This window comes from Chiloscyllium plagiosum, chromosome 10, assembly GCF_004010195.1.
Source record: "Chiloscyllium plagiosum isolate BGI_BamShark_2017 chromosome 10, ASM401019v2, whole genome shotgun sequence".
In the NCBI taxonomy this organism is placed as follows: Eukaryota; Metazoa; Chordata; class Chondrichthyes; order Orectolobiformes; family Hemiscylliidae; genus Chiloscyllium; species Chiloscyllium plagiosum.
The window spans coordinates 87,105,938-87,123,100 of NC_057719.1; the positions used below are offsets into that span (position 1 = coordinate 87,105,938).

The following is a 17,163-nucleotide window of genomic DNA, read 5'->3' on the forward strand; positions in this document are numbered from 1 at the left end:
AAACGTCGATTCTCCTGTTCCCTGGATGCTGCCTGACCTGCTGCGCTGTTCCAGCAACACATTTTCAGCTCTGATCTCCAGCATCTGCAGACCTCACTTTCTCCCCTTATTAATCCTTCAACTAAGGGAAATCTCTGGTCACCCCTCTCTCACTTCTAGCAGGTGTTTCTCAATTTTTAGCCTGTTGATCAATTCATATTTGTGGAATTCTTATTGTGTCCTTGATCTTTGTGTACCTTAAAGAATTCAAGAGATCAATAAATGCCAGCTTTGCCATTTAGGTAAATAATAGAACTAGAGGGATATCTAGAGCATACTTGGCAGATGGTAGTCACCTGCACAATTGTAATATTAGAGGCATAGCTCCATGGATTGTGTGTGTGTAGCTGTAATATTGGAGGTAGAGCTGGATTGTCTTTGAGACATTTGAGATTGGTGAATGGGCCGGAGCGCATACAGCAACAGAGGTCCTGGTCAGATGTAGGACAAGGGACATAGATCTGTGCTTATTCCAGGCAGAAGTGGAGCTCAGCAACCTAGCCACACATTTAACCAAACTGCAGGGGCAAGATATGCATCAAATGTGACAATATACCAGTTAAACCAAAGTGGAACATAAGCTACTTAACAGAAGAAATGGAATTGGTGAGATTGGGTAGTGAGAAAACCTACCTTCTCTGATCCTTCATGTTAATCCAGCAACCTTCACCAGATTAGAAGATTGTGATAATAAATCAATGTCTGTCTTCCTTTGGAAATGCACTGTTAACCTGTGCTGAATGGTATCTATGGCAGCATGAAATGACTGACTTAAGTTCAGAGGATGATTGTGTAATATTAGGTTCATTTTTGTTGTGATACCTGTGCCTGCGATGTCATTAAAATCTGAATATCACATTCTATTGTGTGATTTTTTAACTTTGTACACCCCAGTCCAACACCGGCATCTCCAAATCATGACATTCTATTTTGATATTTACCAGCAGAACTCTGGGACAAGTTTCCTGGCTGAATTTCTGCTGCTATCTTCCATATTCTGTGGTGATTCCTACTCTGTCTGAGTGCTGCCCTTTAGTGGAGTCACCAAGGGCTGATCAGAATGGCTCAAATTGCATCAAGTGATGCCTCTGCCCTCGAGTAGTAGGGAGGCAGTCAAATCAAGACTTAGTCCTAGACAGTTGTAATTGGTGTGGTTGTGTGTATGAAACTATAATAATATCTTACACACAATAATTGCTTACTTAAAACAAAGGGGTAGATGGTAAACAATTCTCAGCTGCTGGAGATTACAGAGCAGATAGCAGAGCGGAAAAAATATGTGGAGCATGCCAGTATTAGCTGCTGCTCTGAGAAAAGGTTGCTTGATCACGCCATCTGAAAGGTTCAGGACAAGGAGTTGGAGGAAAGGGACCGGAAAACTATGTTTCTGTTTCTCTGCCAGCCTGAAGGTAACAGGAAATGCAAGTGAGGAAATGATTGATGTAAGATTATTAGTGAAATAGTTCTGTATGCAAACCCCCTCAATTTGATGAGGTGCAAAGTCCCCTTAACAGAATCCCCACACCCCCAGAATGAGAGTTCATAATGTTGGAGCCACCAAAGTTAAGGCCTCTGGTGCAGGACTCTTTTCAAGGCTGTAAAGAGAAGAGCTCTCAGAGGTCAGTCGAATTGGATGGCAAAAAGTTCTGGTTTTTGATACCCGACACAACCTCTCAGAATTCTCCAGTGGCCTTCATGCTGCCCTTTCTGACCTATCCACAATTTTGAGCTGCCTGTTACCTGCCTCAATTTAGTGGCTGTTTGGAGGTGGTCAGGGAAATTAGTGTAATCCCAACTGGTCACCTTTCCCAGGAAAAAGACATGCCAAATAAACAAATACTAATTATTGATTTAGTTGAAAACCAGTTAATGCTTCAGAAAGTGACTCTTCCAAAGATCCTAATGAGCATATACCTAAAGTGTGAGCTGTTTCTGAATGCTATCCCTTAAAATTGGATTTTCATCTTGCTGCTTTCTAAAGTGTCAACCAAAGCAACTTCTAATGTTTAAATCTGGAATGAATTAGAGAAATACTACAACGGGTTCGTATGTAATAATGGAATGAACCAGAAATTGTAACTGACCCCACACACTATACATCATGAAGCAGTAATCTTTCAGGGAAATCCTCATTTTGATGACATGGATAAGGATTGGCTCAGTTAAAATTGAGGGGAGATATTCTTGATGTTTTCAGCATCCATTGTAGCTTTCCCTCCCCTCCCTCCTTCATTTCTCTCATCTCTGTGCTATACATTGGCTCTCCCACTGATAGTTTCAGCCACCCTATAACCTCTCTTTAACAATTCCAGGGCGACACGGTGGCTCAGTGGTTAGCACTGCTGCTTCACAGCGCCAGGGACCTGGGTTCGATTCCACCCTCTGGCAACTGTCTATGTGGAGTTTGCACATTCTCCCAGTGTCTGCTTGGGTTTCCTCTGGGTGCTCTGATTTCGTCCCTCAATCACAAAGATGTGCAGGTTAGGTGAATTGGCATGCTAAATTGCCCATAGTGTAGGTTATTAGTGCGGTAAATATAGGGTAGGGGAATGGGTCTGGGTGGGTTACCCTTCAGAGGGTCAGGTGTGGACTTGTTGGGCCAAAGGGCCTGTTTTCACAGTGTGGGGATTCTAATTGCTGAAATTCACAAATCTCATTGTAGATAATCCCACCTCAGTCCACCTGGGGATGGAGGGGGAGCAGTGGAAAACTGTCATTCAACTCATAATTTCTCTCTTTCAAACTCGACCTATCTCCTGTGTTGTTACTAGTAACTGACCACCTTCCTGTCCGCATAGCTCCATCAAAGTCACAATTTTGGTTTTGCTTTTTTATTACCCTTCCTCTAAGTGTACTTCCCCTCCTCTTTGAAGCTCATTTTCTTTTTCCATCTGGAAAAACAATATCTATACATTACAAGCAAATTGTTTTTAAAGCTATCATTTTGATAACTGATTCGGCAGGACATTTTGTTCATGAGGCAGAGTCTGATGAATACTCGAGGCAGTACAGGGAATTGCACTGCTTGATCACTGCCATTGGATGGTGGTAGAATACTGACAGAGCTAAATAGGCTGTAAATAGAGAGCTGCATATTAAATCTGTATCTAACAGCATTTAAGCTCAGCAAATGTTTTGCAAAAGACTCTTTTTTTTTCCAAATATTCCAACCATTTAATATAATCCTAAAGGCAACTAATTGCTCAAGTGACTTGTAACTCAGCATGAAAGCATAGGCATTAAAAAAAAAGTATCATCTTGTATTTCAAACAGTTAGCACTGAGCGCATCCATTGACGCACATCTCGTCTCACTGAAGCATTACTTTGTAAGTTTTATTGCAGTTTGTGTACCTGGAATGTGCAGCACCATTTCACACAAAGTTAGATGCACAGATTCCACTGTACAACAAGAATACAATCATGGTGAATGTTAGTTTGTCATTGCACAGCATCAGGGTGCAGTATTGGTGGGTAGTAATGCGTCCAAATACTCAGGAGATCTTCTGTCTTGGTATGTTACACCTTCTTGTGCCATCCTGACACATTCACTGTTGCTCCTATGCAACCACCCTATGACAGTCATCCATTTGTGCTGAGCTTGACCCATTTTTCAGCTGCCTGATACTACTTCCTCCAGAAGGTATCCCTGTGGCTTTTCAATTCTGAACCCATGGCTGAAATATTGATCTTTTCTTTTTTCAGTGTCACTTTTAAGAGTTCTTTTTATTCTTGCAGTTTGAAGTATCGTTTCATTTGTCTTATAGCTTGTGTATGGAACTTTTAGCGTAACTCTGCATTCGAAAGGCCTGTATTTTCACTCTATAATACCAAATTACTGTATTACAGAGTATATTTCTTAAATCTTTAAAGCCACAGGTGAACAGTTTTTCATGTACTGTTGATTTCTGTGCTATCTTGAACCTGATGACCATGTTTGATACTTAGTGACAAAACTGGCACTGTTTTACTTCAGACATTTTAGATTGGAATAACTCATTGTGTTACAAATATAAATTGGAGCGAGCTCTCTAATGACGTTGAATCCAGCCAAGGGAGATTGAGCCTGGTTTATTACTCTTCAATGTCACTGTGTGGTGCTGAGTGTAACTGCAGCTGTAACTGCCTTTGACCTCTTCACTCTTAAAGGTGTCAGCAATTTCCATCATTATGAATGGGAAGTGACTGATTGCAATCTGACTCAGAGGGTTAAAAGGCAGAGAGTGATCTGTTTACGTGGCGTATTGCACAGCTACTATCCTCTCTGAGGACTAGCAGTCTGCAGTAAATACTTCCGGCACTGTTTCCCTTCACGGTGCAGCATAGACCCCACGGTCAGTGTCGCTATTGAGTTCACTAACTTCCCACACTGGTCTCAACATACTTGGTAACAATTAGCTCTGATCCACCCGAGGCTACTGGTGACACCACAACACCACAGGAGGCAACATACTTCATAATCCAGGAATTGGGCCTGATGGGGTTCTCCTCAAGGTGACTACTGGTGATTTGAGCAGGTTCAGTCCAGACAGTGCTCAAGGGCATTGTAGCCTCTGGTGTTAGCTGGTCCATAAACAGCGATAAATACCAGTATTAGCATGTGGAATATGTTCCATTGGAGACATCAAATAGACTCTGGGCAGGGCAAGCACAGAATTAGATATAGCGCAAAGCTCCTTCCACACTGTACCCAGTGAATGCTTCCAGAACAGGAACAGCACTTTTTTGATGCAAAGTGAAATCGCCTTTGCACTGCCCCAGAGTCATCATCATACACCCCTACACAGGATGCAAAACAAAAGGTTGGCGGCTACTCCCCTCCTGGAGTCATGTTGCCATAATTACCCAAGATAAGAATTGCTTGTCCATTTTGGAGAGTACTTGAGTCAACAACATTAGTGTGTGTATGAATCAGCCATTTAAGTCAGACCAGCTAACAATGACAAATTTCTTTTCCAAAAGGGCATTAGTGAATCAGATGGGTTTTTTCAACCGTTCACAGTAATTGTTACGGCCACCATTATTGATGCTATCTTTTAGTTCCAGATTTATTCATTGAATTTAAAATTCCACAAGCTGCCATTGTGAGGTTGAACCCATGTCCTTGGTTTATTTGCATGGTTCCGTGAGTTGGTAGTGTGGTGCTGCAAAAGCACAGCCGATCAGGCAGCATCTGAGGAATAGGAGAGTTGACACTTTGAGCATGAGCTCTTCCTGATGAAGAGTTCGTGCTCAAAACATCAACTCTCCTACTTCTCGGATGCTGCCTGACCGGCTGTGCTTTTTGCAGCACCACATTTTTCGACTCAGGCCTGCAGATGCTGGAGAATCAGAGTCGAAAAATGTGGTGCTGCAAAAGCACAGCCGGTCAGGCAGCATCCGAGAAGTAGGAGAGTTGATGTTTTGAGCACGAACTCTTCATCAGGAAGAGCTCATGCTCAAAGTGTCAACTCTCCTATTCCTCAGATGCTGCCTGATCGGCTGTGCTTTTGCAGCACCACATTTTTCGACTCTGATTCTCCAGCATCTGCAGGCCTCACTTTCTCTTAAATGAATTAGTAGCCCAGGGATTTTACTGCCACATGACCATCTGCAATACAGAAGACTTGGGGAAAGGTGAAGCTCGGTGTGATACCAAGCTCTGTATGAGGGGACAAACGTGGTACTGAATTCTACAGAGGTCTCCACAGGTAAAGACTCGGTTACGTTACAGAAGAGATTAGATACACCAAAATTGTATTTCGTGAATTTAGAAAATTAAGAGGTGACTTAATTTCAAATTCTTTAATAGATAAATCAATACTTCTGCTGGTTGGGGAGTCTGGGATTCTAGCATTGAGTAAAAATTAGAATGAAATTAGGCTCAAATTGCATTATGAATGGCATATGTTCCAGAATTAAAATGGTAAATAGGTCAGATTGTGTTTATCTATTGCAGGGATGTTAAGGAGTTAATCCTGTCAGTTGGTTATATCGCTACTCTGCGGTTTGCCTTTATGTTGATGTTTTGATACAAAAATTTAAACATTTCCTTTTACTGTTCAGACTTGCATATTTTGTAATTGTTTAAAGCCGGTCCAATGTATCAGGCTGCATGCAGACTGAAATATTCTGCTTGAGTGCACCTCTACTGAATGTTGTGCTCTAAAACTAGCTGATCGAGTTTGAAACATTCTTATTAACATGTTGCATTAACACTGGAGATATTTTTCACAAAGCTGCAGGGTTTCACGTTCCAGTACCTCAATTGCTCCTTCATAGACTGAGACACACAAATTGGTCTCCAGCCTCTGTGTTGATATCATGGAAATGCTGGGAAAGTGTCCACGTGAAGTCTTACTTTACCTGGATCAGAGTGTGGGAGTCGAAGTGTGGCGCTGGAAAAGCGCAGCAGGTCAGGGAGCATCCAAAGAGCAGGAACTCATTTGGACATACGCCCTTCATCAGAAGTTAATTATGCCCGAAACATCAACACTCCTGCTCATTAGATGCTGCCTGACCTGTTTTTCCAGCACTACTCTTGTCGCCTCTGACTGTCCAGCAACTGCAGTCCTCACTTTCTCCTCAGAGTTGGTGTAAGGCCCATGGATTTGCAATTATTCCTACTGAGAAGTAGGCAGACATTTGCAAGTGATGATCAGTTGAGGTGGCTTGTGATGGTTGCCATTATGAAAGTGCCTGTTGTCTTATAAAGAATGCCTATTTGGTGTGGTACCAGGGAAAGATTGCCATTCATTTACATAGTGCCTTTTATGACTTTTTGGATGTCCCACTCACTTTACAGTCAAATTAAGTACTTTTGTCATGTAGTCACTGTTCTAATGTAAGAAATCTAACATAAATTGGAGCAGGAGTAGACCATTTAGCCCCTCCAACTGCCCACCATTCCATAAAAGTATACTCATCTGCCCAGGCCTCAACTGCTTTTTCATGTCAGTTCCTTATGGTTGTCAACTTAGACACAGTGAAGCATCGTGAAATGCAATACGATCATGCCCAGATAGTCAATTTTACTTTCAGCTGAAGCATAAATATGAGGCATAATTCTCAGGAGAGCTCCCTCCTTGTGCTAGTGTCCCAAGATCTCATGTCTCTCTGAGAAGAGAAATAAAGCCTATGTTTAATGTCATGTCTAACTGCTAGCACCATTAACAGTGCAGTTCAGTGGCAGCCTGGGTTATGGTCAGGTTTGAACTGACCAATCAGGAGGTGACAATGTTCACTGTCGTCAGGCATACATCAGAAAAACGTTTATTCACTTGCAGCAGGTATACATCGTTCCCTGAAGGGCTGTGTTTAGCAGAGGGAGCACCTTCAGGGAACGATGTATACCTGCTGCAAGTGAATAAACGTTTTTCTGATGTAGCGAAGACATATTGTGGTAGGACTCAGCCGCAAATTCTACCGAAATGAAAAGTTTCAGTAAAGGAGATTCCATGGGACTGTTTGGGTTACAACTAGATAATTCTGAAGTATCCACCGTCACGTTGAACTAAGCAGTCCATTTGAAGACTGTAGCTTATTGTAAGACACGGGAGCCGTGACTGGAAGCAAGTTGCTGTTACTGGATAAAAATGCTTTCATTGTTATATATAAAATGGAATTTCACTCTGGTTCAAGTAATGATGTAGTCCCTTTTATAACATCAAGTTGGTCTGTAATTCCTTTTATTTCTATTCTCTAGTCACTACTTCCCCCATCACTTCAAAGTCGAAAAATCAGCCCTGTTTCTGTTAAATGCTTTACTTGAGTTCCCTGCCAGCAGAGCAACCAGGAAACTTGCCTCTGAATTTCCTCTAGTTGTGGAAATGAGTTATAGAGCAATCCACATCTGGGCCAAACGATCTCCTATTTCCCTTCCCAGCTTCAAGCTAAATATAAATTGCAAACAGGAAAAATAGACTGGCTAGGTTCACAAACAGCACTGATGTTCCTCTGACTAGTTTTGTCAGATATTTTTACAGTTCAAACCCTCCCGCTTTCCTTACGAAGATCCTGTTGAAAACTCAACATTGCAGCAACAACTAGCTAATTACGTATTGATCAGCTCTTTTGAGAAGAATTTGTACTCTTACAGATCATGACTGATGTCCCATTGCACAGACAGCAAATTGAGACTTGCATTCATCTAGCATGATTCTTTGAAACCGTTTAAAGTGCGACTATTATTCCTAACATGCAGCAATAGCAATTACCTGACAAACATATCAATCATTTTGCTCAAAGCAAGATCCCACATCAAGCAATGAGATGACCTTCTATCTGGCTTTAATATTAGTGGTTGAAGAGGGAATGCTGACACTAGGGCAACATTTTTTGCTTCAGATAGTACAATAGGATTTTCAACGTTGTCTTGAACTTGCATTAGGCCCTTGTTTGAATTTTTGGTTTGATGAATGCACTGTTTACCATACAGCTCTTCCATAGTTCCTTGCTCTTCCTAACTTTAAGTCTGAAGTCACATTATCAGTGTAGGCAAAAGTGGGGACTGCAGATGTTAGAAATCAGTCAAGATTAGAATGGTGCTGGAAAAGCACAGCAGGTCAGGCACCATCCGAGGAGCCTAAAAATCGACGTTTTGGGCAAAAGCCCTTCATCAGGACAGTAGGCATCAATTGAGACCAGAACAAAGATGTCTTTTCTTGTGTTAGTGCTTGATAGCAGAAATCAGTTTTCTCTACAGAAAGTGCTATAATGTGAACAAAAGAACCCAGCATGCCTATTAATCAAAAGCTTCCATGGCATTCCATGGTGTGTGTGAAAGTTGATCAAGCTAAGTTTCACTTACCTCACAGGACATGGAGGTAAAAGCACAAGTACATGTTAGAGGTTACAGATGCTGGGAACTCCATGTACTGTGGTACTACTGTGCTATTTCAGATTTCATTCTTTTGTGGTATGTGGGCACTGTTGCCAAAGACAACATTGGTTGCCCACACCCCATTGTTGTCCTTGAACACTTTAGATTGCTCGACACTTTAGAGGACAGTTCAGATTCAACTACCTCACTCTGAAGTCTCTTAGGCCAGGTTGAGTAAGGACAGCAGATTTCCTTCCCTAAAGGATATTAGTGATACAGGTGCATTTTTACAGCAATTGATTGTTGTGGTTGTTACTGAAACTGGTTTTCAATTCCAGAATTTTATAAATTGATTTTAAATTGCACTAGCTATACAGTATCCCCAAAACATTAGCTTGAGCTCTGGGTTGCTAGCTAATTGACATGACATCATCGTCTCTGCCGATCAGTAAATGGTCAGAAGACTGATTTTGAGCTGGTGCTTTTGGCAAGTTTCTCTTCACTGGTTGATGATCATGTAAACAGTTTAATCTGTTGAATTGAATGATTGGAGTTTTGTAGATAAATTAACTGTCTATCTTTGAAGCCCAATTCCTAGAATGTGATCCCCATGATAACTTCAATCTGTGAAGCATGAGCTGTGATAGAATGAGATTCAACTTTCTAATGTGCAAGTCCAAAAGTTCTTATTTCACTGCTTACCTTCATCTTGCTGTCTGTTTTTTCCATATTCTTTGAGTAACATAGCAATGTAACAAGTTAGACGGTATTGTAGTCAAAACTACCATTACATGTCTTCCAAGAAAAATGAAGAGCCGAGTTGCTTTGAGCTTGGCTGGTGCAAATGTTTTCTTCTAATACCCTCCAAGGTAGATGAAATTCTAGGAACAGTTGAGGCCTAAAATAGGGATAGTAACAGAGTTGCAATGCACCTATCCAGATACTCGTCCAGACAAAGATCCAGAAGTATGATTTCAAATCCTACCATGGCAGCATGGGAATTTCAAATAGTCATAGAGATGTACAGCGTGGCAACAGACCCTTCGGTCCAACCTGTCCATGCTGACCAGATATCCCAATCTTATCTAATCCCACCTGCCAGCACCCGGCCCATATCCCTCCAAACCCTTCCTATTCATATACCCATCCAAATGCCTCTTAAATGTTGCAATTGTACCAACCTCCACCACTTCCTCTGGCAGCTCATTCCGTACATGTACCACCCTCTGTGTGAAAAAGTTGCCCCTTAGGTCTCTTTTATATCTTTCCCCTCTCACCCTAAACCTATGCCCTCTAGTTCTGGACTCTTTTTCCCTCCAACACCCCACTCCCCTCCACCCCACTCCAGGGAAAAGACTTTGTCTATTTATCCTATCCATGCACCTCATGATTTTATAAATCTCTATAAGGTCACCCCTCAGCCTCCGACGCTCCAGGGAAAATAGCCCCAGCCTATTCAGCCTCTCCTTATAGCGCAAATCCTCCAACCCTGGCAACATCCTTGTAAATCTTTTCTGAACCCTTTCAAGTTTCACAACATCGTTCCAATAGGAAGGAGACCAGAATTGCACACAATATTCCAACAGTGGTCTAACCAATGTCCTGTACAGCCGCAACATGACCCCCCAACTCCTGTACTCCATACCCTGACCAATTTTTTTTTAAAAATAGCGTAATTAACATCAGGAATAAAATGTTAATCATAATTGTTTCAAAAACTTCGCTTCATTCACTCATGTTCAACTGCTTTAGGGAAGAAAATCTGCCATCCTTATCCATTTGGCTTATATGTGACCCTGGATCCACAGCAATGTGGTTGACTCAATTATTTTTGAAACGACTATTCCAGCCACTTGGTTGTGTCAAGTCACTTGAAAGAGAAGCATTTTGAGTCTAACTACAACACTGTGATAGTTCAAAAAGCTGGTTCATCACTACCATTAAAAAGGCAATTAGGATCGTGCAATATGTGCTGACCTTGACTATGATGTTCACTTGCCAAGACCCACTGGCAGCTAGTGGGAGGGGCATGTGCGTTTGGGTAATTTTTTAAGAGCATCCCCTCTTCTACTTACCACATTGCTAACACTATCCAGAACTATATTCAATTGCTGATCTATGTATATTGTCCATCGTTAAAACTGCGGCCCCTTTTAATGGAAATGTTTTACCCCTCACTTTCCCATTCCTCAAAAACCTAATTTTAATTAGGATGAGAACTCTTATCACAACAAACAATTGATTTGGAACACTTTTTTTTCTCTCGGTTCATTGTAAAAATATTAAGTGGGATCATCTAAGAAGCCTAACCTCTTTACATTTCCTCATTTGGAATTGATAATATTGGGTGGTGACTGCACAAGTTCAGTGTTTTGATGAAGTGATGAAAAATGCAGATATCATATCAAACATTGTATCGTAAATGGCACGTTCAGATTTAAAGATGTTACAGTAAAAAGGATTATTGTTTCTAGTGTTAGTAAACATGATTGCACTGTGCAGGAGATATCCACAAATTCTCTCACCAAAAACGGAGTGCAAGATACCAATGGAGCCTGTACATTAGTCTTTATGTAAGTCGTCAAGGAGAAAAAGATAGAAGCTGTAAAGAACATTTTATTGTAATTGATGATTGTCGTGCATTAAGTCTTCAGTGAATGAGGCGCTCTTAGTATGTGGGGCCTTTATTGCTGATGCATTTATTTGTCTCACCATTCCACTTCATTCCCTAAAATCTTCATGGTTATACAGTACAGAAGAGGCCCTTTGGCCCATTGACTCTATACCACCAAAACTATGCTAAATCTACTCTCATTTCACTTTAAGACACTGAACTTAAAGCCTCTTTAAAGATCGTAAGGTTACCTGCCTCAACTACCCTCCCAGGCATACCATTCCAGACCCCCACCACCCTATGGGTGAAAGGTTTTATCTTCAAATCCTCTTTATCTCAGGCTTTCACCTTAAAGGTGTGTCCTTTGTTATTTGACCCTTCAGATAAGGGAACAGCTGCTTTCTGACCATCCTAAGCATGCCCCTCATAATCTTACACAGCTCTCTCAGCCCACACCCCACCCCAAACCTTCCCTGTTCCAAAGAAAACAATTTCAAGCTTATTCAGCCTCTTTTCGCAGTTAAAAGGCTCACCTGTAAAGATTGAATCTTTATTCTGACGAACGTAAATGTCTACAGTTGCTGATGATTCCCTGTTCTGCTTCAGGATTTGTCCACCAGTAAGGCTTATGAAAATCTTTTCTAAACTTTCACTCCGTCAAAAGTCAAACAAGACAAGGTAACTAGTCAAAGTTACTTTAATAAATGGAGGTAGCATTCTTTTAGGGTTCATGGGTTAGCTTCTAGGATTTGATGGCTGCATATGGACTCTGCATATGGGATCTTGCATTTGAATATCATTCTTTTGGGCAGCAGATGAAATGTACCAACGTGGAATTAAAGCCCAAAGGTGAATCAGATCGTGGAGAGAATCTGCAATACTGTTTAAATCCTTTGGAACTCCATCTAAAAATAAGTAGTCTTAGACCTACTGACTGACATCCATGTTGCATTACTCTTTAATTTCTGGATTGAGCGTGCAATTTGGGCTGTTGTTGGAATGCAATTCTGCAGGCACAGCATTGTCAAGTGAGTTATCTTTCATGGACTGTCTGCTGGTTTGGCTAGATGTAAGATATCTCCTATTACTATCCAACAAAGAGGGATATTCATTTGATATCAAGATTCTCACATAATAGCTTGTAAAAAGTGTTGTCATTTATTGTATTTACCATTGGTGGGAATTGTGTACACATTGTCAGCTGTGTTTTTCACAGTATCATCATTGGTCACATTTCAGAGAGTGAGTGCAATAAGACGTCAAGGATGTGAAAGGTACTTTTTAAGTGCAATTTCTGCCTTTCGCTGGTATGGAGAGTGACAGTTTCAACTGAAAATGTCCCTTTAATGACACTGTGCAGCTGATCAAAATTTAGTTTGTTACTGCTGGTTCGTAAATTCCTTAAAATAAGGTTTTTAAGTAAGAGAACACTTCCAAACAGTGTGTCTTGCATTATTGAGGGTGTGCAATCACAGCCAACAGTGTGTGAATCAACACACCCTGTCATGAAGTAAACTGCTTTGAATTTTCTTGCTCAGATGTTTGTTAAATCAATGTAATTGGTTCCATGCACCTGATCCAATGAGCAGGAAAATGAGAGCTCAGAATTTGAAAGTTGGTGCTTGCATTCTTTTTTTCATTCTCTCACTAACATTCCCTCCCACTGAGGTCAGCAGCACTAAATCAAACTGCATTTTTCCTTTCCCAGCCACTTTCTATAGTTAATTTTCCTTCAGTGTAAACATTGAGAGATTTGTGATAATACATTAATTCATGTTTCCAGTCCTTATCTGTCCCAGGGGAAATGGCCTGACTGTATGAAATGAACCCCACCTACATTGCAGCTCCTGCTGGCCACATCCCAGCTGCCGAAAGTATGAGCCATCTGTGCCCCATGACTACCTTACCCCATTTATATTGTGAAGAAATTCTAGGTAGGTATCGAAACTATTCTCACAAGCAAGGACAAAAATCAATGAAAGAAACAAAAATATTATTGATGTCTGTAGATTACACTTCTACCCTAGAATGCAGTAGGGTCCTCTCTCCACAATGCAACATTCCTTCCATTTCTAAGGTCCCTTGCGTCCATTTTTCAAAGTTACAAAAGCAGATTTTTTTTTTAGTTTTGCTGTTATAAATCACCACATGACTGAGTGCTGGTAGTTACCAGCATTCCAGGGTTTTTGCAAAAAGATTCATCTCTAGTTCTGCTCTAAACAAAGTTATATGGTGTCTTAACACACATGCTTAGAAGTTTTAGAAGCAACTTAGATTGACAGTGATACCAGTGAGGATTTTTTTAAATTCTAAATGAACATACAATAGATATTTTCCAGTAAATCTATTACACACCTTGGGAGCAGATGGGACACCGAGTCCAGGCATGTACGCTCAGAGGTAGGGCCGCTACCACTATACCACAAGAGCCCCCATGAACATACCATATGCTGTGCAGTCCTTTATGTGAATAAAGAGCTGATTTTTTTTTCTTCAATTTGTCAACTGAGTGCACATCTTGTTCTAGGTTGTTTGACAAATTTGTCTGCTTGGTGTGGTAGAGGGGGAATGTGAGTGGGAAGTATTGCAGGTGAAAGAGAGAATGGAACTGAATATACCTGAAGGTTATAATATTGCCATGCTGAAATGCAAACTCAAGTCCACAGTCTCTCAATGCTTATGTTATCATCAATTCACCACAATTTTCTCTATTATGCAACTTTCACCCCATTTGCAATCATTTTTTTTTCTTCTCCATAGTCATCAGTTGTGTAGTTCCCACCAACTCAATGCTCACTTTTCATCCTACTTCTGCTCTGTTACCACAAGTATTCCACAAAGAATCATTCTCGGGCCTGCTACTTGGTAATAACATCCAAAAACAGAGTTGGTTTCTATGCTGATGACCCTGCAACAGGTCTACCTTTGGCCACCATCCTATCAACTCAACCACTGTCGTTAAATTAACTGACACCCAGTATTGGTTCAGCAGAAGCTGCTTCTCATCAAATATTGGGAAGGTGAAAGCCATTATTTTTCCAGTCCAAAATACATTTGTGCGCTATTGACTCCATCCTTCTGGTCTGAAATTAAAGTAGTCTGTTTGCAGCCTGGTGTCACTTTCGAACCTGGGTTGAGCTTCCAACATTTGATTTGTGCTAACAGTAAGAACACCTATTTCTACCTGTTTCCCTAGGTCAACTACTACAAAATTGGGTAAAGGCAGGCGCAAGAAGCCTCATCCATTCCTTTGTCGCCTCTCAGCTTGACTATTCCAATGCACGCCTGGCCAATTTCCCACATTCTACACACTGTAAATTGGAGGTCATCCAGAATTCAATTACCCGTCTTAACTTGCAGCAAATCTGTTACCTGTCTCTCTCCCTCTCTCTCTCTGTCTCTCTCTCTCATGCATGCGTGCACACACAACCCCAACCCCACTCACTGGCCTATCCTAACATGCAGTGAATACTTGTTTGATGCTAAAATTCTCATTCTTATTTTCAGTTCCCTCTATTGCTTTGTTCCTCCCAACCTCTGTAATCTCCTCCAGATCCACCATACTGCAGGATATTTACACTCCTCCAATTCTGGACGCTTGCACATTTCGAGTTATAATAGCTGCATCATCATTGGCCATTGCTTGAATTGCCTGGGTCCCAAATACTGGAATTCTCTCAAGTCTCTTGCCCACTTTCTTTCTTTTTCTTCCTTGAGGACTCTCCTTAAAATCTACCATTTTTGGTCAAGCTTTTAGCTTGACCTAACATCTCTTATCTAGGTTGATCATGCTCCTGTGAACAACCTTGGATTATGTTGTTCATGATATAGTGTTATTTTACTACAAGTAGCTGTGTTCACTCCAAGTCCCTCGAACCCAGGCTCTACTCGGAAAATTGATTCTGAAGAAGTTTCATAAGTAACACATTGCATTGAACCACTCATTGAAAGAATTAACCACAAGTTTGTGGGTGGCACGGTAGCACAGTGAGGCTCTGCTGCCTCACAGCGCCAGAAACCTGGGTTCAGTTTCCGCCTCAGGCAACTGTCTGTGTGGAGTTTGCACATTCTCCCTGTGTCCGCGTGGATTTCCTCCCGGTGCTCCAGTTTCCTCCCACAGTCCAAAAATGTGCAGTTTAGGTGAATTGGCCATGCTAAACTGCCCATAGTGTTAGGTGTAGGGGAATGGGTCTGCGTGGGTTGCTCTTCGGCGGGTCGGTGTGGACTTGTTGGGCTGAAGGGTCTGTTTCCACACTGTAAGTAATCTAATCTAATCTTCTGTTTACCTGCCACTTTACATTTTTATCTTTCAAATGTTTAGTCCCACCTGTAAATCCTATGAAGGGCTTTGTTCCTAATTCAGGCAATGGTAAGACAACATAGATTGCTGTTCACTGAGCTTTGCATGAAACCAATTACCTTAACATTATGCCCCCTCGTGATAGACATTTCCACCATGGGAAAGTCTCTGGCTATCCACTCTAACTATGCCTCTCATCATCTTGTACACCTCTATCAAGTCACCTATAATTGGTCTCTAATTGGCTAGAGTGGAAAATTGGCTTGGGCTGTATGCCCTAGATTAAAACAACTAATTTCAAAATGAGTGTGAAAACCTGAATCACATTCAGCTTTCTTTGGGGTCAGCTGATTCTAGGACCCTGTGTTTGTCAATGTGGGTCTTTGTCTGATGATCTGAGCTGAGCTGTCAATTAGTTTTGAAAAGTATTTTGGGGATAGAGGAGGGTTGCATTGAGTGATGCTAGGTCAGGGTTGGATTTGATGCCTATGTTGATAAATATACTACCAACATGCACTACACCACTTCATGTGGTAGCCCATGGAACTGTATCCTGGTAAGGGCCAGTGCTTTGGGAGAAGGTTCAGTGTGGTGGTGGTGAGCAGGATATAAATTTGAAGCCTGAACATTTGAGGTTTGAAAAAAGTAAATATTTCCATGTGTTTCTTTCAGACAAAGAAAGCCTGATCACAGACAGTGGGAAGCTACATACTCTTGACATCCTCCTAACACGGCTAAAAGCCCAGGGCCATCGTGTGCTTATTTACTCCCAGATGACACGTATGATCGATCTGCTAGAGGTGAGGAGTGATCTAGTTCTTAATAAGCTATTATTTGAAATTGCATAAGAACATACTTGCTGGAGTTGTGACAAATAATGCTTTCTTCATTAGGTTTTAGTTTGGTGACTGCATCTTTTAAATTCAGTTGTTGTGCAGAGATCATTGAAGCCCAAGATCTGTACCTGCAGAATTGTGCAGGTATAAATTGTTATAAATTCACTGGCTATTGCATTGAGTGTGTGTCTCAATTTTCAAATGGTAGACATTTCCGAACTATTTGTTTTTGGCATGCCTATTCTTTTTGGAATTGAAGTGGCTCTTTCTTCCATGCCCGAGTGACTTTCTAGGAAATGAATAGTACTGAATTGATTGTTGGAAAATATCCCATGAGAACAGACATCACACATCTTAGCGAAGCAAAGAGACTTTTTAGGAAATCTCAGCAGAGACTGTTTCAACTACCTGAAAGAAAGAGATATGGTGTATCATAAGAGTATTATCTGCAAAAGTCTTGGTTCTTAGCTGCACATCCAGCTTAAATAATTTTATCCAAGTGTGTCCTTTACCTAAAAGCAAGCTGACACTCAGCTCAAATACAGCTTGCACTTGAGTCTATTCATATACTAGGAT

The 17,163-nt window shown here is 41.2% G+C and overlaps 1 protein-coding gene across 3 annotated transcripts in view; it reads left to right on the forward strand.

Moving 5' to 3' along the window:
* ino80 (INO80 complex ATPase subunit) overlaps positions 1–17,163 on the forward strand; it is a 214,232-nt gene that overhangs the window by 151,146 nt on the left and 45,923 nt on the right. For all 3 annotated transcript variants that reach the window (XM_043698306.1, XM_043698307.1, XM_043698308.1), the window contains exon 27: positions 16,424–16,551. In XM_043698306.1, the coding sequence (XP_043554241.1) occupies positions 16,424–16,551 (128 nt within the window). The remainder of the gene's footprint in view (positions 1–16,423; positions 16,552–17,163) is intronic.